General features: G+C 34.3%; 1 protein-coding gene across 1 annotated transcript in view; it reads right to left on the reverse strand.

Annotated features, from left to right (window-relative positions):
- The window catches only part of CEP290 (centrosomal protein 290), an 84,829-nt gene that overhangs the window by 64,061 nt on the left and 3,647 nt on the right, over positions 1-17,121 (reverse strand). The window contains exons 5-13 of the mRNA XM_088025282.1: positions 15,263-15,406; positions 11,397-11,450; positions 10,500-10,652; positions 9,939-10,121; positions 9,206-9,295; positions 6,899-7,021; positions 5,958-6,081; positions 1,890-2,062; positions 424-586 (exon numbers count right to left, since the gene is read on the reverse strand). Coding sequence (XP_087881408.1) covers positions 424-586; positions 1,890-2,062; positions 5,958-6,081; positions 6,899-7,021; positions 9,206-9,295; positions 9,939-10,121; positions 10,500-10,652; positions 11,397-11,450; positions 15,263-15,406 — 1,207 coding nt within the window. The remainder of the gene's footprint in view (positions 1-423; positions 587-1,889; positions 2,063-5,957; positions 6,082-6,898; positions 7,022-9,205; positions 9,296-9,938; positions 10,122-10,499; positions 10,653-11,396; positions 11,451-15,262; positions 15,407-17,121) is intronic.

The raw sequence follows: 17,121 nt of genomic DNA on the forward strand, positions 1-17,121 counted from the left end.
ACTTAACCAGTACTTCTAAATGTCCTCATGAATTCATCTGAATGAGAGTATTTTGCAAACCAAATGGGTCGTACAGACCCTATCTTTGTTGAGAAAAAGAAAGGGGGGAGTTAACTTCTAATATGTGGTATTAGTTTAGTAGACTTTCAGTTTTTAAACAAGCATTTATTACTTGAAGAGATGCCAGACTGAATAGAGCAGTGCTCCAGGACAGCCCACCCACCATCCCAACCCCATTAAATCTGTAGTCCCACTTCAATCAGAGCAGCTCCACTTTTGTTTTAAATATTTTTATAGAAGGATTTATATGGGGGGGAAAAAAGCACATTCAACTATTTAAAAATAATATTACACAAAAAGAAAAATAAGAAATGACTTGACAATTAGGATTGATCAAACTATGGATCTTAAAAGATGACTTACCCACACGCTCCCTAAGTGCCTCATTTTCATCAAGGAAATCATTGATCTTCAACTCAAGTTTATTGATTTCCTTTGTTAATACTTCAATCTCTCGATCTCTTATTTTAATTTGGTTTTTACAATTCTTTATTTCAATAACAGCATCTTCTAAACCATATATTCCCTGAAAAATATCCAATCTAATTTAAGTATAATGTGGTTTATTTGAAAAATTATCAAATTTATGAATTTATTTTCTTATTAAGTCTGAGGGGAAGTACACATATATGTAAGATTTGTATCATGAAACTGTGCTTTTTATTGTGCTTTTAAAAAACAAATCCAGGGCGCCTGGGTGGCTCAGATGGTTAAGCGTCTGCCTTCAGCTCAGGTCATGATCCCAAGGTCCTGGGATTGAGTCCCGCATCAGGCTCCCTGCTCCTTGGGAGCCTGCTTCTCCCTCTGCCTCTCTCTCTCTCTCTCTCTCTCTCTGTCTCTCATGAATAAATAGATAAAAAGTTTAAAAAAACCACTAAGGACTTAATTTAAAAAAAAAAAAAAAACAAATCCAGTAATATGATGGAAAATGGAATAGCTGAAACTTCCCAGTATAGCATCCTAATGACAAAGTGACTCAGAGAATGACATATAAAACATTTAACAAGGGGAGACTGGGTCACTCAGTCAGTTAAGCACCCGACTCTTGGTTTCAGCTCAGGTCTGATCTGAGGGTTGTGAGACTATGCCCTGAGATGAGTTCCACGCTGGGTGTGGAACCTGCTTAAGATTCTCTCTCTCTCTCCCCCACCACCACCCTGCTCACGCTCGCTCTCTCTTAAAATAAATAAATTTATTAATAAAATAAAAATAAAATCAGTGAATGTTGACTGTATGTAAGACCATGACAGATGATTCAGGGGATATGAAAATAAATCAGATGTTCATACTGTCTCTAGGGCAGTAGGCTCCTTACCCACCCCCTCAAAAAACAAACAAAAAACATTTAACAAAATAAAGGAAAAGAATAATAAGAGTGAATCACTGATACCATTAGAATATATAAGTCATTAGTTACTTGACTTAGTGGTAATCAGATTTAAAAATACAAAAAGTACAAAGTAAGTACTGTGTGTTGGCACAGTAGGCAGCAAAACTGTCCCTGAAATAACTTCTGGCAAATAAACCAGTGGTGTCACATCTATAATGGTGGCACAATGACACTGATTACAAAGAAACTAAACTTGCTGTCTCACCAAAGCTGATTATCTGGGGCAAAATGTTTTGATCAAATGGCTAGAAAACAATTCTCCGGCTGAAAAGTAAGTGCTGATCAAAAGTTTGAATAGGGCAGTACAAACCAACCAAGATAACCTTTATCATAAAACACTTCTGGAATGTTTTTGAAGGTACACAGTAAATGGCACAGAACAGTCTGTGAGTGGCAAGAATAATCTAAGTTCCTTGATTGGCAAGATAAAAATACATACCGATTCATAATCTTTTAATCGCTTTAAAGTCTCAACTAGTTCTTTATCCTTTTCCCTAGCATCAGCCTCAGCCAGTTCAGCTGTTCTCTCAGCCTCTTTAGTTTTCTCTTCTAACATTTGAACCTTAGACTGAATTTTCATATAATGAGTCTGCTGGGAAAGAGTTGAAGCACCTACAGAGTAAAAAAAAAAAATCATGAATTTATTGAATTGATTAGTTATTCCTTTAAATCCCTGATTGCAATCCAATACAGGAAGCAGGAAAAGTGGTATGTCACTAAAAAAGTCCCTTTATTATTATAATTTTATATTTGAAAAATAAAATTTGTTTTCATTTTATTGATAGGACAAGCTTAAAAAGTTCAATAAAATCTTAACTGAATGGTTACAGATTATGTAAGACTGCAAAACACTGCTTTACAAAGAATGATCATGTGGCAAAAACTACTAGCTATCTGTTCCTAATGTTCAACTTTTGTCCACTGTAAGAGAAGAATGCAATTTTGGTTGCACACATGGCCATATGAAATAAAGACTAAATTTCCAGTTAAACCCCAGCAACTAGGTGTGGTCATGTGACCAATGGTATATAAGCAGACAAGCCATGTGTGTATTTCAGGAAATGTTTTTAAAGAAGAGGAGTGAATCTTTTCTCTTTCCTCCTTCCTGCTAGCTGGAATACAGATATTAAGTCTGGAACTCAAACAGTGAGAACATGAATTGGGTACTACATGTTGAGATAGACAGGGCAGCAAGTTACAGGATGCCTGATACTCGATATTTGTGCAGGTATCACACCACCTCCAAACTAGTTGCCTCAACTTAGTTTATATCATGGAAAAATACATTTCTATTCTGTTTAAATCACTGTTACATTTGATTTTTTCTGTTGCTTGCAGCTAAACAATCTTTAATAGCTAAAAAATCTCTACTTATATTTTCTTACCAAACTGTTGCTAGACCAAAATACAACATTCCCATTATTGACACAAATCATTCTTATCCACCAAAAGTGTTCACTGATTTATAGAGCATGTATTAATGTATAGGCATTGGACTAGTGTGGGAAACCATGCATGTTTACAAGAAATGGGCCCTGTTCTCTGGAGTGAAAAGCTTAGATGGAGAATGCGAGAGGCTGAGCTGTCCCTAGTGTCTACTCTTGCTTCTTCCACGTGGCCTGCCACAGTATATTTACCTGCCTATCCTTCAGTGTGTGCTATTTGCATCTTGCCCCACCTCCTCTATCCTGCTGTTTGGGATGTGGACGTGAAGGTAAAGCTCCACTTTGGATGAGACAGATGAGGGCAACACACCGGATTGCCTAATTCTACACCATCACACAGGTGAGAAAAAGAAACTTCTATCTTGATTTTGCCACCATTTTTCAGATCTCTGGTTCTGACAGCTAAACCTAATCCTAACCAATGAAAGGAAAACACCATTAGCTGTCATATTTACAAGTTAACTTCAAGTATAGAGTATATTCTAGTACCCACACCTTCTATGGACTTTAGGGGTCATATGCCTATGGACTGACTGAATTGTCATTAGACAAGACCACTTTCTTATCTGATAGCAGAGATCAACTGTCACTTTTTCTCCTGGTGGCTGGAATATGTAAAGCCCATGGTATTGGTCACCCTTTTAAAGCAGTTTAAACCACTGTCAAAGTATAAGTCTAATAAATACATAACACACATACAGAAATAAGTATAACAAGTGGGCCTCGTTGTTGGCTCAGCAATCATATTACATTTCCCTAGTCTGTTCATTCTTCCAGATGACCATTTTATACCTTCTCTTTTCTTCTCTCTCCTCAAATTCTAACACATCTTCCCCTATCCTTTCAGTTAAAAACCTTGCTTCCTTGTTTCCTGAGAAAAGAGAAGCAATCAGTACAGAAGCTCTACCTGCTCTCACCATCAGGTCATCTCCACAGTCACCTGCGTCTGTATCTACACGCTCCACCTCCCTTCCTGTTATTATGGATGGATTCTTTGTGCTCCTAAGGCCGACTACCCCACTGGAACACTAGATCCCATCCCACTGCCTTCTCAAGGATATTGCTCCAGAAGTTCTCTCTCTCTCTCTCTCCTGCTTTATCATTGCATCAATTTTCTTCTTTAATGGATCTTTCCTTTAACCTAGAAGCATGATTATTTCTTCCATTTTAAAGAGAAAAACACTTTTCCTTATACCCCTTTCCCTTCAAGTTACTGCTCCATTTTTCTCCTTCCCTTCACACAAACAGTCCTCAAAGGAGTCTCTAGATTGTCCTATGTCATCTCTCTCCATTTCCTCTTAAGCCAAAAGTGACCACTGCTAAATCCACTGGTTAATTTTCAATGCTTGTCTTGATTTATCAGCAGCATTGAATACAGATCTGAACATGGTTGCTTATTCTTTTCCTTGATGACATTCCTCATGTGGTTTTCAGGACTCTACGTGTTCCTGATTTTCCTCTCACCTAGAATCCTTTGGTTGTTCCTTTTCATCTCCCCAGCCTCTAAAGTCAAAGCATCCCTGGGCTCAATCTTTGCATTTTTCTTAACATTTGTTCCTTTGATGATCTCAGGCATCCTCATGACTTCAACTATCATTTTTAGGCATATGGTTCCCAAATTTGTATCTTTAGCCTCGACTGTTTCCCTAAACCTCAGACTTCTATATATACAAGTGCCTATTTAATACTTTCAGAAGTCTAATAAGCATCTCAAACTTAATATGTCCTGTTTAACTAAGTCCCTGATCATTTCTAAACTTGCTAGAAACACAGTCCTCCCCAGTGTTCAGAATAAAAGTCCTGATAACTCTCTCACATCCTACATCTGCTCTGTTAGCAAATTGCATTCTATCACCTTCCAAATATATTCTGAATTGACTACAACTAATAACTACTGCTACCTCCATGCTCTAAGCTACCAGCACCTTTCCAGATTATTCCATTAGTCTCATAGCAGGTTTGCCTGCTTCTGTCCTGATCACTCCTGTGATCTACTGCAGACACAGCCTAAGTCAAATTATTTCACTCCTGTCTTCAGAAACTTTCTTTGGTGCTTCTTCTCACTTAAAATAAAAGCCAAAGTCCTTATAGTGAACTGTTAAGTCTCTGTATGACACAGCCCCTGGTCACCTCTCTGATATCATGGCCTACTACTGCCCCACGTGCCCACTGTTCCAGCCACAAAGGCTTCTTTGTTGTTTTTCAACACACTCAGTATACTCCTACTTCAGTGCCTTTACACTTATTCCCACTGTTTAGGGACATCTGCATGGCTTACTACCTCACTTCCTAAAAGTGTTCAAGTACTTCCTCAATGCAGCTTTTGCCTCACTATCTAAATTATAACGGTACCTCCAACGACCACCACCATTATTTCATTTACACACACACACACACACACACACAAACTCACTAGCTATTTACCTTTGTGCCTTACTTTTTTATCTTCTGCAATTATGTTAAATATGTCATGAACCTATCATGAATAGTTTGCATTAATGTGTCCTGGTATGACTACAGTATGTAGCGCTGTGGAAATATAAGACCACTGATGTTTTAAGGACTCATGTTCAGATGTATAGGCAAGGTAGTATGTCCCAGGGTAGGGAGAATAAGATGAGACATTAAATTAGGTAAAGTTCATTCAAATGCTAATGAGTCAAATGACTTCGGAAAACTATCTGCAATGCTGCTACACTGACCAAATTTTATTCTATTTTAAATATCTATTATTATTATATATAATATCTATATTATTATTAAAAAGGGGATAAATAACTATACTCAACTATATCACCATTTTTCATTTCTTTCATATAACTAATATGGTAATAAAGGTTAATGTAATTTTCATTGCAGAAAAATTACAGAAAATATCTCCATCACTTACAAATTTAAACACTAGTAATATATGTAGTTAATAATATACTAGTTAACATATGTAAGTCATTTTTAAAAATGATAAAATTCAAAAAGAAAAATCAATAATATAACTATTGACATAATTTAATAAAAATACTTATAAAATTGAATGGTACATAAGCTTATTAAACATTAATTACCTTTGTTTCTTTGAAGCTCATTTTTCAAATCTTCAATAATGAAAGTATTTTTTTCCATTTCTTTTGTATATTGTTCTACTTGCTCAGTGAGCATCTTAATTTGACTATCTCGTTCTTGTATACCCTATAAAATATTTTTGCATATTACGTATTATTTCTTCATGGATATTAACATACATTTTAAAAGTAAGGAAAAAATAGTTCTTATGTTTCTTCAACAAGATTGTAGAATATATATTTTTTGAGTCAAAACTACGTCCTTTACTACTTTGTATACCTCAACTGCACAACAGTGTTAGATACACTGATGTCACTCTAATATTTACAGATAGATCTAATGGCTAACATCCTGGCAAAGGGAATTCCAGAACTCTCTAATATTTATGGCTTCTTCTGACTCCTTTCATGCTACCATTCCTCATGACCCACCCACTTCCATCTTTTGCCCTGTAGTACTTCATTCAAAATATTGTCCCTTGCAATTGTTCTTATCCTCCAAATACTTCCCAAATTTCCCTCTTTCTTTTGGACTGTGACGATAGAGCACAGATGATGGAAGTATACCTTCTACATAAACATATTTGTACTAAAAATAAAATTGAATGTAATACAAATTATGACACTTTTAGCTTTTTCACATTATACAGGATATTTCAGCACCAACAAATAATATAATAAATGTTAATAAGAGTATTAAGATATTTTTAAGTTTCTAAAAGTTTTTAAGTTTCTTATTAAATAATTCCCAATCAAAACAATATGTCTATTATCTGAATCAACACAGAAAAATACACAAAATAATTCTATTCCTAACTCTAAACTTAATTCTAATTGTTTCTTGGGACTGGATTTCAAAAGACTTTATTATATACCCAATGGTGTAAGCCACTAGGTTAGACACATTGTCTACTTTAACAAACCAAATTTTGAGAAGGTTTTACCTGTTGTAGAGCCATAACATTACTTTTATCGGCATCAAGCTGGGCATTTTTCAATTTCTCCCTCAGGTTATGTAACATTTGCTGATATTCAATAATTTCATCATCTTTAGAAGACAAAATTAACTAGATATAAACAACATAGGGTCTGTTACATAAGAGGAAAATTAATAAATCATTTTTCACTTATGGCAACTACTCTAATATATACCATTAGCAGATACCAGAAAATGCAGGAAGTAAAAATCACTCTGAAGTAAGTATCAGCAATTATTTGCATAATCATCGTTCCTTTTGGATGTACAACCCTAAGTTCAAATAAAAAATGATTAAAAAATATACAGTATAACTTCTGCTGTTTTAGAAATTCAATCTTTAAACAATCTCAATTTTTCAAAACCTATTCCTAAATAAGAATTATAAATACCTTCATGCAACTACCAGGAAGTTTTGTACAATTAATTTTTATGGAGAAAACCTTAAAATGCCACTGAATGAAAGTGTCTTGCATTCTTTGCTAGAACAACCAAATATTAAAATCAACTTAAAATTAAAGTTATCACATATCCAATAAAATAATATTTTTAAGAACTATTTCTAAATTTCATATTAAAAAAAGAGGTTCGTAACTGTCTAAAAACTGAAAAATGAATAGCTTTTCAAATATTTAAGCATAACAATAACTAAAACAAGGACACATGGTTAGAAAATAGATTGATCAATACAAAGCAGAGAATCCAAAAATAAATTCAAGTTCAACAAGCATGTCGTACGTAATAAATATGAAACCATATTTCAGTAGGAAAAAGATAAAATGTTCAATAAATAATGTTTGGACAACAGAATAGGTCTGTTGCATCCATACCTCACTCTCCATGCCAAAATTAATTATATATGTTTCAAAGACTTAAATGTAAAAGATGAAACGAGGAGGTACCAGAAAAAATAGAGAAAACAACTTTATACTCAGAACCCTAACTATGACACAAAGTTCAAAAGCCACAAAAAAATAAACTACATAATACAAAAAAAAAAAAAGACTTTATAGTGAAAATACCATAAAGCCAAAGACAAGTGTCAAAACTGGAGGTATGTATTTGGATATATATTACAACTTGTCGCAAATTAATCTACATTTTGGCAAAATAACAAATACACGAAGATAGTCATTGTAACATTGTTTCAAATACCAAACATCAGAAACCTGCTAAATATCACATAATAGGGTAGTGCTTAAATAAATAACATACCTACAAAGAAAAATTACAAAGCCATTAAAAAGAACAAAGCAATACTATATATACTGATATAAATAATTCTTAACAATATTAAGTGAAAACAAAATAAAGTGCAAAAGAATATATATACTACCATGTCTCCCCCCAAAATTAAATAGGATGTAAAAACTTTTTTCCAGGGGTCAGTAAACTCAATCAAAGGTCAGATTTGGTCTGCTGCCTGTTTTTGTCAAGTCTTATTGCAAAACAGCCTTGCTCAATCATTCATGTATGCTGTATGTCTGCTTTCATATTATAATAAGAATTTAGTTACACCAGAGACCAGAGGGTCTAAAATATTTACTTTCTGCACTTCTTACAGAAAGTTTACTGATGCCTGATTGATTCTCCAGGGCATCACTGTCACCACTACTTCTTCTGTTTAAAATATAGGTTATCTGAACTTCCCAGATAATCAAATCCAAAGAGCCAACAAGATTTATGTGAACTCAGTTAGAAACAATGACTACAAAAGTGATAGCTTTTAAAATCAGATTTATCCAGAATCGCTTTAGACTTTTTTCAAAATATACAGTCATCATAATCCTAGCTTCTGACATGGTAAGGCCAGAGGATGTGGTTGGGGTTGGAGAGTGGGGAGGAGCAAGAAAGGTGTCTTTTGAAAAAACTTCTCAAATGATTGGGAAAGGTCCCTTTCCTTACTCCCATTCCCACCGGAAAACCAATAGTTGGATTACTCTGAAGGAAGGAGTTAGAAAAACTAAAATTAGCCAGGAACTATATATACATAATACAAGACAGCTATGAGTTATGTAAAAAAAATTAAATTTTACTTAGAATTATCTATTTTAGTTGACAAATAAGTTAAGTTTTAGACTTACACTACACATAGGCTAGACGACTACACAGGAGAGAGTGCTTAGTGCTTTTCTAACTAGGACATTTCATGCACTTTAAAAACTGCCTAATAAAAATGTCACTAACTACCATAAGGCCTTTAAAGAAAACTAAGAGTAAGAAATTGAAATAAAAAATACAAATGAAAAACCATTAGATCAACTGAAAAAAGCACCTTCCATTCTTCTACTTTTGCACTGACAGCAGCCATGACTGGATCATCTTCTTCATTTTTTGCTTTCAGAAGATCTGTAAGCTCCTGCACCTAAAAGGCAACAATTGTTTCAAGAATTGTTGCAAAATAGTGCAATATATATATATTTGTTAGATATACATATTTACATATATATTACACATACACAGTATACATACTCATACACATATATGTATCCATTACCAATGCATATTCATTATTGGAGCAGTTCGGTAGTTAGAGGTGATATTTAATGGTTTCTGTATCATTACAGATGTATAATTATTTGTCATTACTAGAGAATTATATTTTTGAGCATTATTCTATTTTTTATACTAGTTTAATACCATGTAAAAAATGAGCAATGTATTGGTTTTCTGATATTTATAGTGTATTTATTTTACGGTATAAAACTTAACTTCAGGCCCACAGGATATCTAAGCATCTTTAGTAGAAAATCCCCATATTTATTAGTTTTCCAGGACTGCTGTCTACACATTCATTCAGGTATCAACTACAAGGTATGCATAAGGGCATTAGAGAAACACATATGGACAAACATATTAGCACGGCAACATGTTACAGTAAAACGTATATTACAGCATAAGACAGAAATTCATACCCTAGAAAGTTAAAGTACTTTTTAGTTTCACATAAATAGTAATGATACGATATGAAGTCTGCACGAATGAGTTACTCCAACAGCAATTCTTACTTGAAGCCGGTAATGATCATTTTCTTTTTTTAATTGGTCCATTATGTTATCTGTTTGATGGACAATAGCTTTCATCCTGTTATACTCATCAGTCATCTTTTCCATCTCCTGTACAGACTCTTCTAGATTTTTTCTCATTTCTTGATTCTGAACTTCAATTTTTTCATTAGCTTCTGTTAAAGTCTAATAAAGTTAAAGACACTATGGTTAACTTAAGAAACTGAAATTTAAACTAAATTAAACAGAGTCCTAAGTTCCTGCTGGAGAATAGAGAATTCTTTAGAGATCTGTAGTAGCAATTGCTTTTGACCAATTAAATCAAATTAAATATCAAGCAAATTGTACCTAAAAAGCTTAGTCCTTCTTAATGCCCAAGATAGGCATATAAAATGAATGAATCCGTAAGATTTACAACTTTAAAGATGCAATTTATTTCATGTTTCCAAATGCATAGTTGCAGATTTCTACTACAGAATTCAAATGTAGGGCCAAATACTAGGTTTATATTAATAAAATGGAAGTTTTAGAAGAATCATTGCCTTGAACCAACTTCTATTTTACCTGAATTTCATCCAGGTATTGGACAAGTTCATAGTTTTTTTTAGACAACTGTGATCGGTAGTCACTGTCTTCTCCTCTTCGTGATAAAAGTGTTTCTTTTTGTGAATCTATTTGTTTCTGATAGTCAATAATATCCTGACGAAGCTGCTCGTTCTGAAGGCAGACCAAATACAATATTCCATATTAAGAAACCATGCATAGAAACAAAATTTCATCCTCTAAATAGCTGATCTCAAAACGATATATCTTTAAACTCCCAAGGTCTCACCACCCCTAAAGTCTCACCTTTTTCTTTAGACGTTTGTTCTCCAGAAAAGAACAGGAAAAAGATAATTAGAAATGAGAAAGGCGATATATAATTAAAATTAAGAATTAGAAATTAAAACAAAAAAGAGAAATTTTAGAAGGAGATATTATTTTGGATAATCAAAGAAAGCAAGAATATTCATTATCAACCAAAACAAAGAATATTTTGGTTATGTTAAAAAGATAAGAACTCTTATAAGGATAAACAATGTATAAACATTATTTGGCTCAGAAGAACCAAATAATAAAGAACTTATAAGATTTCATGAGAAAGAAAACATTTAAAAGAATACTGGGTAAAATAAGAGAAGACAGAAATCGTTATTCAGTCAATTAGCAAAATAACAAAGAATGGCTTCTGAAACAAAGCAAAATTTACCCACATAAAGTAAGAGATGAATGTAATACTTAATGGCCTCAACTTTCAATTTATTTCCTATTTCCCTGAGACAAATTCATATCATAAAATCAGGCAGCTTAAAAGTATCAGTTACTTAGAAGGTTCCAGTTCTGGTTAGAGTATAAATTTATGAAAACTTTTTAACAAGTAACTTTGTTGAATTACCACAACTACTAAAATTTTTTACCAACCTCTCTTCTTAATTTGCTGTTTTCATTTTCTGCTTCCTCATTTCGAAGAGCCAACTAAAATAGGAAAAAAAATAAGGTTCAGCAGTAATTCAATATAAAACCAGGTTTTTGGCTGATCAATTTAAATTTACATTCTCTCCAATGAAGTAGAGAATGATTAACTACTAAGGACTCATGTTGATCAAAGACATGAATAATAAACCAAAACTTGTGAAATCTAAGGATTATAAAAAACAAAACAGGTTGAGTTTAAAAGATTAAAAAAAAAAACTAAAACCAAAACTCTAACCAAAGGATAAAGAAACAAAGCAATAAACAAATTATCCCCCCCAAAAAAAACCTAATGAGTAATTTTCTGTCCAAGATATTTAATATTTTACAGTTCTTCTATGTCAGAGCTAGAATATACTCTTTGCTCTGGTGAGCATTTAAATTACTTAGAAATATAAGGCAGCACAACATATCGTTAAAAAGAAGCAATCTGAAATCAGACTGGCCCAGGTTTATATTCTTTGTCCATTAATTTCTGGTAGAGTATGAACAAGTGATTTATCATCTCTTCAATCCAATTTTCCCATCTCATATGTTGATGTAAAAATTAAGTATGATGTATATGAAGTCCTTAGCGCAATGCTCAGTGCATGAAATAACAAAAAATTATGGAGTGTTTTCCCCTCCTCTCATAAATGATTTCATTTGTGACTCTTTTGTTTCCCAAAACAGGCAAATACTATAACTCTTATCACAGATTTTTTTCATCCATTGTCCAAACCCCATCCCTCTGATGGCCTTTCACTTTTCTGCTTTTCTCCCTAATTCAAAGAGAAAGCAAAATTCTCAGTGGTTTGCAATTAAAACATAGTTAAAAGTCTGTAATAAATAAGCAAATGCAGTATGTGATCCTTGATGGAACCTTGGATATTGGGTGGAGGGACTATGAAAGGCAGTATTAGGCCAAAAGAAAAAAATACAATTATAGACTAGATATTAGATAAAAGTATTGGATAAAAATAAATTTTCTGAATATGGTAATTATATAGTGGTTATGTTACAGAATACTTCTCTTTTTCAGAGACATGCTGAAATATTTCAGTGTGCAGTATCATATCTGCAGTTAACTCTCAAATGGCTCAGCAAAAAGAGAGAACTATGTGTATATAAAGATACTGATGGGGAAAGTAAACGTGGCAGAATTCTGACAACTGGTCAATCTATATGAAGAGGATATAAATGTTTATTCCTTTTCTTACAATATTTATGAAGGTTTGATAGTTTTCAAAATAAAAAGTTTAGAGAAAGTTTATAATAAAATGCAAAATGCTATACAAATCTCAGGAGTTTACCTACTACTATCATCATCGTCGTCACTGGGAATTAAGAAAGTCCCATTGTGTTTTGAATTGGAAAATTTTAACAAGGCAAGAGATGTCAAGAACTTAACACTGAAGCATTTAGCACTACTGATGCTCTTTTCCCTTAGTTTTTCAAACATTACATTCTCGAGTTTTGTCTTTTCTTGTGCTGTTCCTTGAAGCACTTCTTCCTATTTCATTAGACATTTCTCAGAGATCTCCCTTACAGTCATTTCTATGGCTTCATAGCTATGTTCTTAATTCACAAATATTCATCATCCACCCAGTGTCTTTCATGAATTCCAAATCCAGTTATCCTTTTTGAATATGCCCACTGTGACCTCAAACTCAACATGTACAAAAGTGAAAACTGAAGTAATAATTACACACCTTCTAGTTCCTCTTGTGTCTCTACTTAAATGACACTGTCTCCTTATGCAGTGGCCCAATGCACAAAACTCTCCGTTCCTCCCTCTCCTCTGACAACCAATCATTCACCACATCCAATTACACCCACATCTCTAAACTTGTCTCTATCCCTTAATCCCTTGAGTCATGACTTTAATTAGCCCATCATCAGCACCTGCCTGAATTAGCAGAAATGTCTCCTTACTATACTTAGTCCCCTTCAATCCACTCTCTGTAAAGCTGAATAAACTTCAAAAGTATAGATCTGATCATGATATTCTTGTATTCAAAATTTTTATTGGCTCCTTTTAGGAAAAACACCCAATTCCTCAGGAACTGGCCTGTGCTTCTCTCTCCAGAGGATCACAAATGTTTAAACTAGGAAGGCAGGATAGTACAGTGGTTTAGAGCATAGATTCATTGAGTAAGTTTGGACTCAAATCCTGGTTTTACCACTTCTGTAACTGTGAACAATTACTTATCTCTCCTGTGTCTCAGTTTCCTTATCTGTAGCATGGGCAAATGTTACCTATCTCATGATAAGTATGAAATGAGGAATAATGAATTAGTGCATATAAAATATCTGGCACACAGTAAAGATTCTACACTAGCTATTTTTACGTATATTTCAGCCAAAATGAGTAACTGTAGTTCCCTGAATTCACCATGCCATCCCTTCCCTCCAGATCTTAGCAAATGTTGTATCTTCAGGCCAGAATGCCCTATTTTTAACCACCATGTATGTATACTCCAACCCTTTGCCAGACTAACTCCTACTTCAGGTCTCAGTTTACAAATCACTTCCTGAACCTCAAGACTGATTTAGGTATCCCTCCCCAGAGTATCCTCTATGTTATATTTATTATTGACAATGAATATCAAGAAGTAGGGTATCATTGCCCTTTGTATTCCTAGTACCTAACTGTTTCTGGCAAGCTATAAATACACAATAAAGTGAATGACTGGTTAAGGGCAAAGAAAAAATTGCCAACAAATCATATTCCATCTCAAGGAATCTAGCAACTGGAATGGTACATAGGCCATATATTCAAGTTTTCTGTGTTTGTACCTATGAATAAAAGATAGCAGTCTAAGAAGAATGGACACGGTACTTCTGATTAGCTAAGGGTGCATGGTATGAATGACAAAAAATTGATTAATATATGGACTAGACAGAAGAACAGTCCAGAAAACCACAGATATCCCCCTAACAAGCAATTCTATTACTGTATGTCATAGGTTGAATCCTTAATGATTAAGAAATCCATAGGTCTGTTATGTTTTATTGAGTCAATTAAACAGACAATTCTCTAAGAACTTATTTCTAACCTTTAGGTGGCATCAATCCATACTTTTTTCACCACAAAAATGGTATGGATAGATCACTTTTGCATGAATCGTCTAAATTATATAAGAAAATAGATATATCAAGAATAGGCATGTTTTTCCTTACAAAATCAATTTGTAACAAATTCTTTAAAATAGCAACACCTTATAATCATTGTTGTCTACTTAAAATTTACCACCTTCTATTTCTAAAAGAACAATGGACAAAATAAAATTATTAGGATGTAATAAAACATTGACCTAAAGGACACAAAGGTAGCTTTTGGGAATCAGGGATGGGACAGTTACCACACTTAGGCAGCAGATTTTATATAAGTTTACTGACAGGTGAGGCAAAATAGGAAACATGTTTTCTGACAGGAACTCACAAATTTATCCGCAAAAAATTTTTTCCTCAAACTAAATTTAAGTGACCACTGCATGATTTATTTTATAAATAATGAATAACATAAAAGGCAATAACTATATTTGTATAAAAGATAAAATGTTGTACTTTAAAATATACATTGATTTATAAAATGCTGGCATTAATACGACTTCTTAAGAACCTGTATTTTTTTACATATAGGTATTTATTGCACAAAGCAAGGTACTCCCGAAAACAAGAAATTTGATTTAAAGATGTGATGACAACATGAACAGTGATACAAAACCTTAGAGGTAAGTATACACCAATTCTCACATAAAACATAAAAAGTATAATCAGGTGTTTTTAGGTAACTTGATCAGTTAAAATTCATTGAGGAAAGTGTGCCTTACTTGTTCATTAACCTTCTTCTCTTTCTCCAACTCCTTTTCCATGTCCTTCAATTCTCTATCTTTTTGTTCCAACTGTTTTTCAAGTTGGCGAATTTCATCACGTAAAAACCGAGTGTCACGTCCACCTGCAGACTGCTGGGCCATCTTAAAGTAATAAAACAGAAGTATAAATCAGTCCCATTATAATTAGAGAATCAACAAATTGACTTTAAATTTGTATTATAATCAGCACCAGATGTTTAAAATCATGTTAGCTTAAGGACCTGTTTTGTAAAATTGTGTATTTAAGCTTAGTTTGCCCACTGATAAGCCCTTAAGCTTCTTCTGAGCCACCCAGAGCTCTGAATTGACTGTCAGTCGCTCAGGCTCTATTATAACCATTGAGCCACAGACACTGGACTAAACTGCACAAGCAAAGAACACAGGCAATGAACTATCAAGGCTTGTCCTGAGCATCACAACTCTGAAACCAGCAGGGACTCCACCCAGTCATTGACTTCTGGTGACTTTTTTTTTTTTTTTAACATTTTTACTTATTTGAGAGAGAGTGACTGAGAAAGAGGAAGAGAATCTGAAGCAGACTCTGCACTGAGCACAGAGCCCAGGGCTTGAGCCCACAGCTGCGAGATCATGACCTGAGCCAAAACCAAGAGTCGGACTCAACTGACTGAGCCACCCGGGAACCCGACTTGTGGTGCTCTTAACCTGCCCTTTCCCTCATACTCTATTTAAACCAGTGCTGTCCAACAGGACTTTCTGGGATAATGGAAATGTTCTCTGCATGCCTGAATACCGTAGCCACTATCCACAAGTGGCTTTGAGCACTTGAAATGTGACTACTGCAACTACAGAACTGAATTTTTAATTTTTATTGTAATGAATTTCAAGTGTATAGCGACAAGTGATTAGTGCTACTGTACTGGATGGCTCAGACTAAGATTACCTTGAAAATCTTGTGCCAGATTGGGGCACCTGGCTGGCTCAGTAGGTAGAGCATTCAACTCCTGATCTCAGGGTCATGAGTTTGAGACCCATGTTGGGGATAGACTTTACTTAAAAAAAATCTTGTGGCAGATTAAATCCATTTCATTTCATATTCCTGTTATTTGGGGTCATGGTCCAAAATGTATCCTTTAGTTATCTACCTGTCTCACATTCATCTCTTTACCATACAGTTGTGATACTTCTATATATTAAATAGAGTCTTCTCCCTCTTTTCCTCCTTCAGAAAACTTACCTCTGTGCTCTCAAAAATCTTCTTTCAAGATAAATTAATATTTTATACTCTTAGCCCTTTTACTAAATCATGCTCCCCATCTCCCCTTCTTAGCTGCAATTTGGTTTCTTTAGTATACTAAATCCTCTGGAACTCTTTTAATTGGGACATGCTCATTCTTTCACATCCCAAGACCTCAAGGGCAAGAGGTGTTGATTTACTTCAACCTGCAACTTCCAGGCTATCATTCCTCCACCACCTTTGAAAACTCCAGTTGCCATGAATTCTATATGATATCCAGCTATCCAATCCCTACCTACTCATGGTAGTAGCAAACTACTAACTTCCCAATTGCTCCCTCTCAAAATTCATTGAGAAGTTTTGGCACATGGCTCATAGTGTTTCACTAAAGCCCCCTAAGCAGTTTCCACATCCATGTAACTTTCATTCTAGTCTCTATCTTTTTACATGCTTCTTGAATTCACTATAGCCTCCCACTCTCAGGCCCACACCAGAACCTTGTCCCAGCAGAAACATTTTCTCATGATTCCTAGTACACCTCCCTCTGACCTCATAGGACCCTCTGATCCCTTGACTTGTCTCTAACCTCTCCCACCATTCAAATCTTGATTGACCCATCCAC

The sequence above is a fragment of the Eumetopias jubatus genome, unplaced genomic scaffold, assembly GCF_037043125.1.
Source record: "Eumetopias jubatus isolate StellerSeaLion01/CBP00866 unplaced genomic scaffold, mEumJub1_p1.0 scaffold_8, whole genome shotgun sequence".
Taxonomy (NCBI): Eukaryota; Metazoa; Chordata; class Mammalia; order Carnivora; family Otariidae; genus Eumetopias; species Eumetopias jubatus.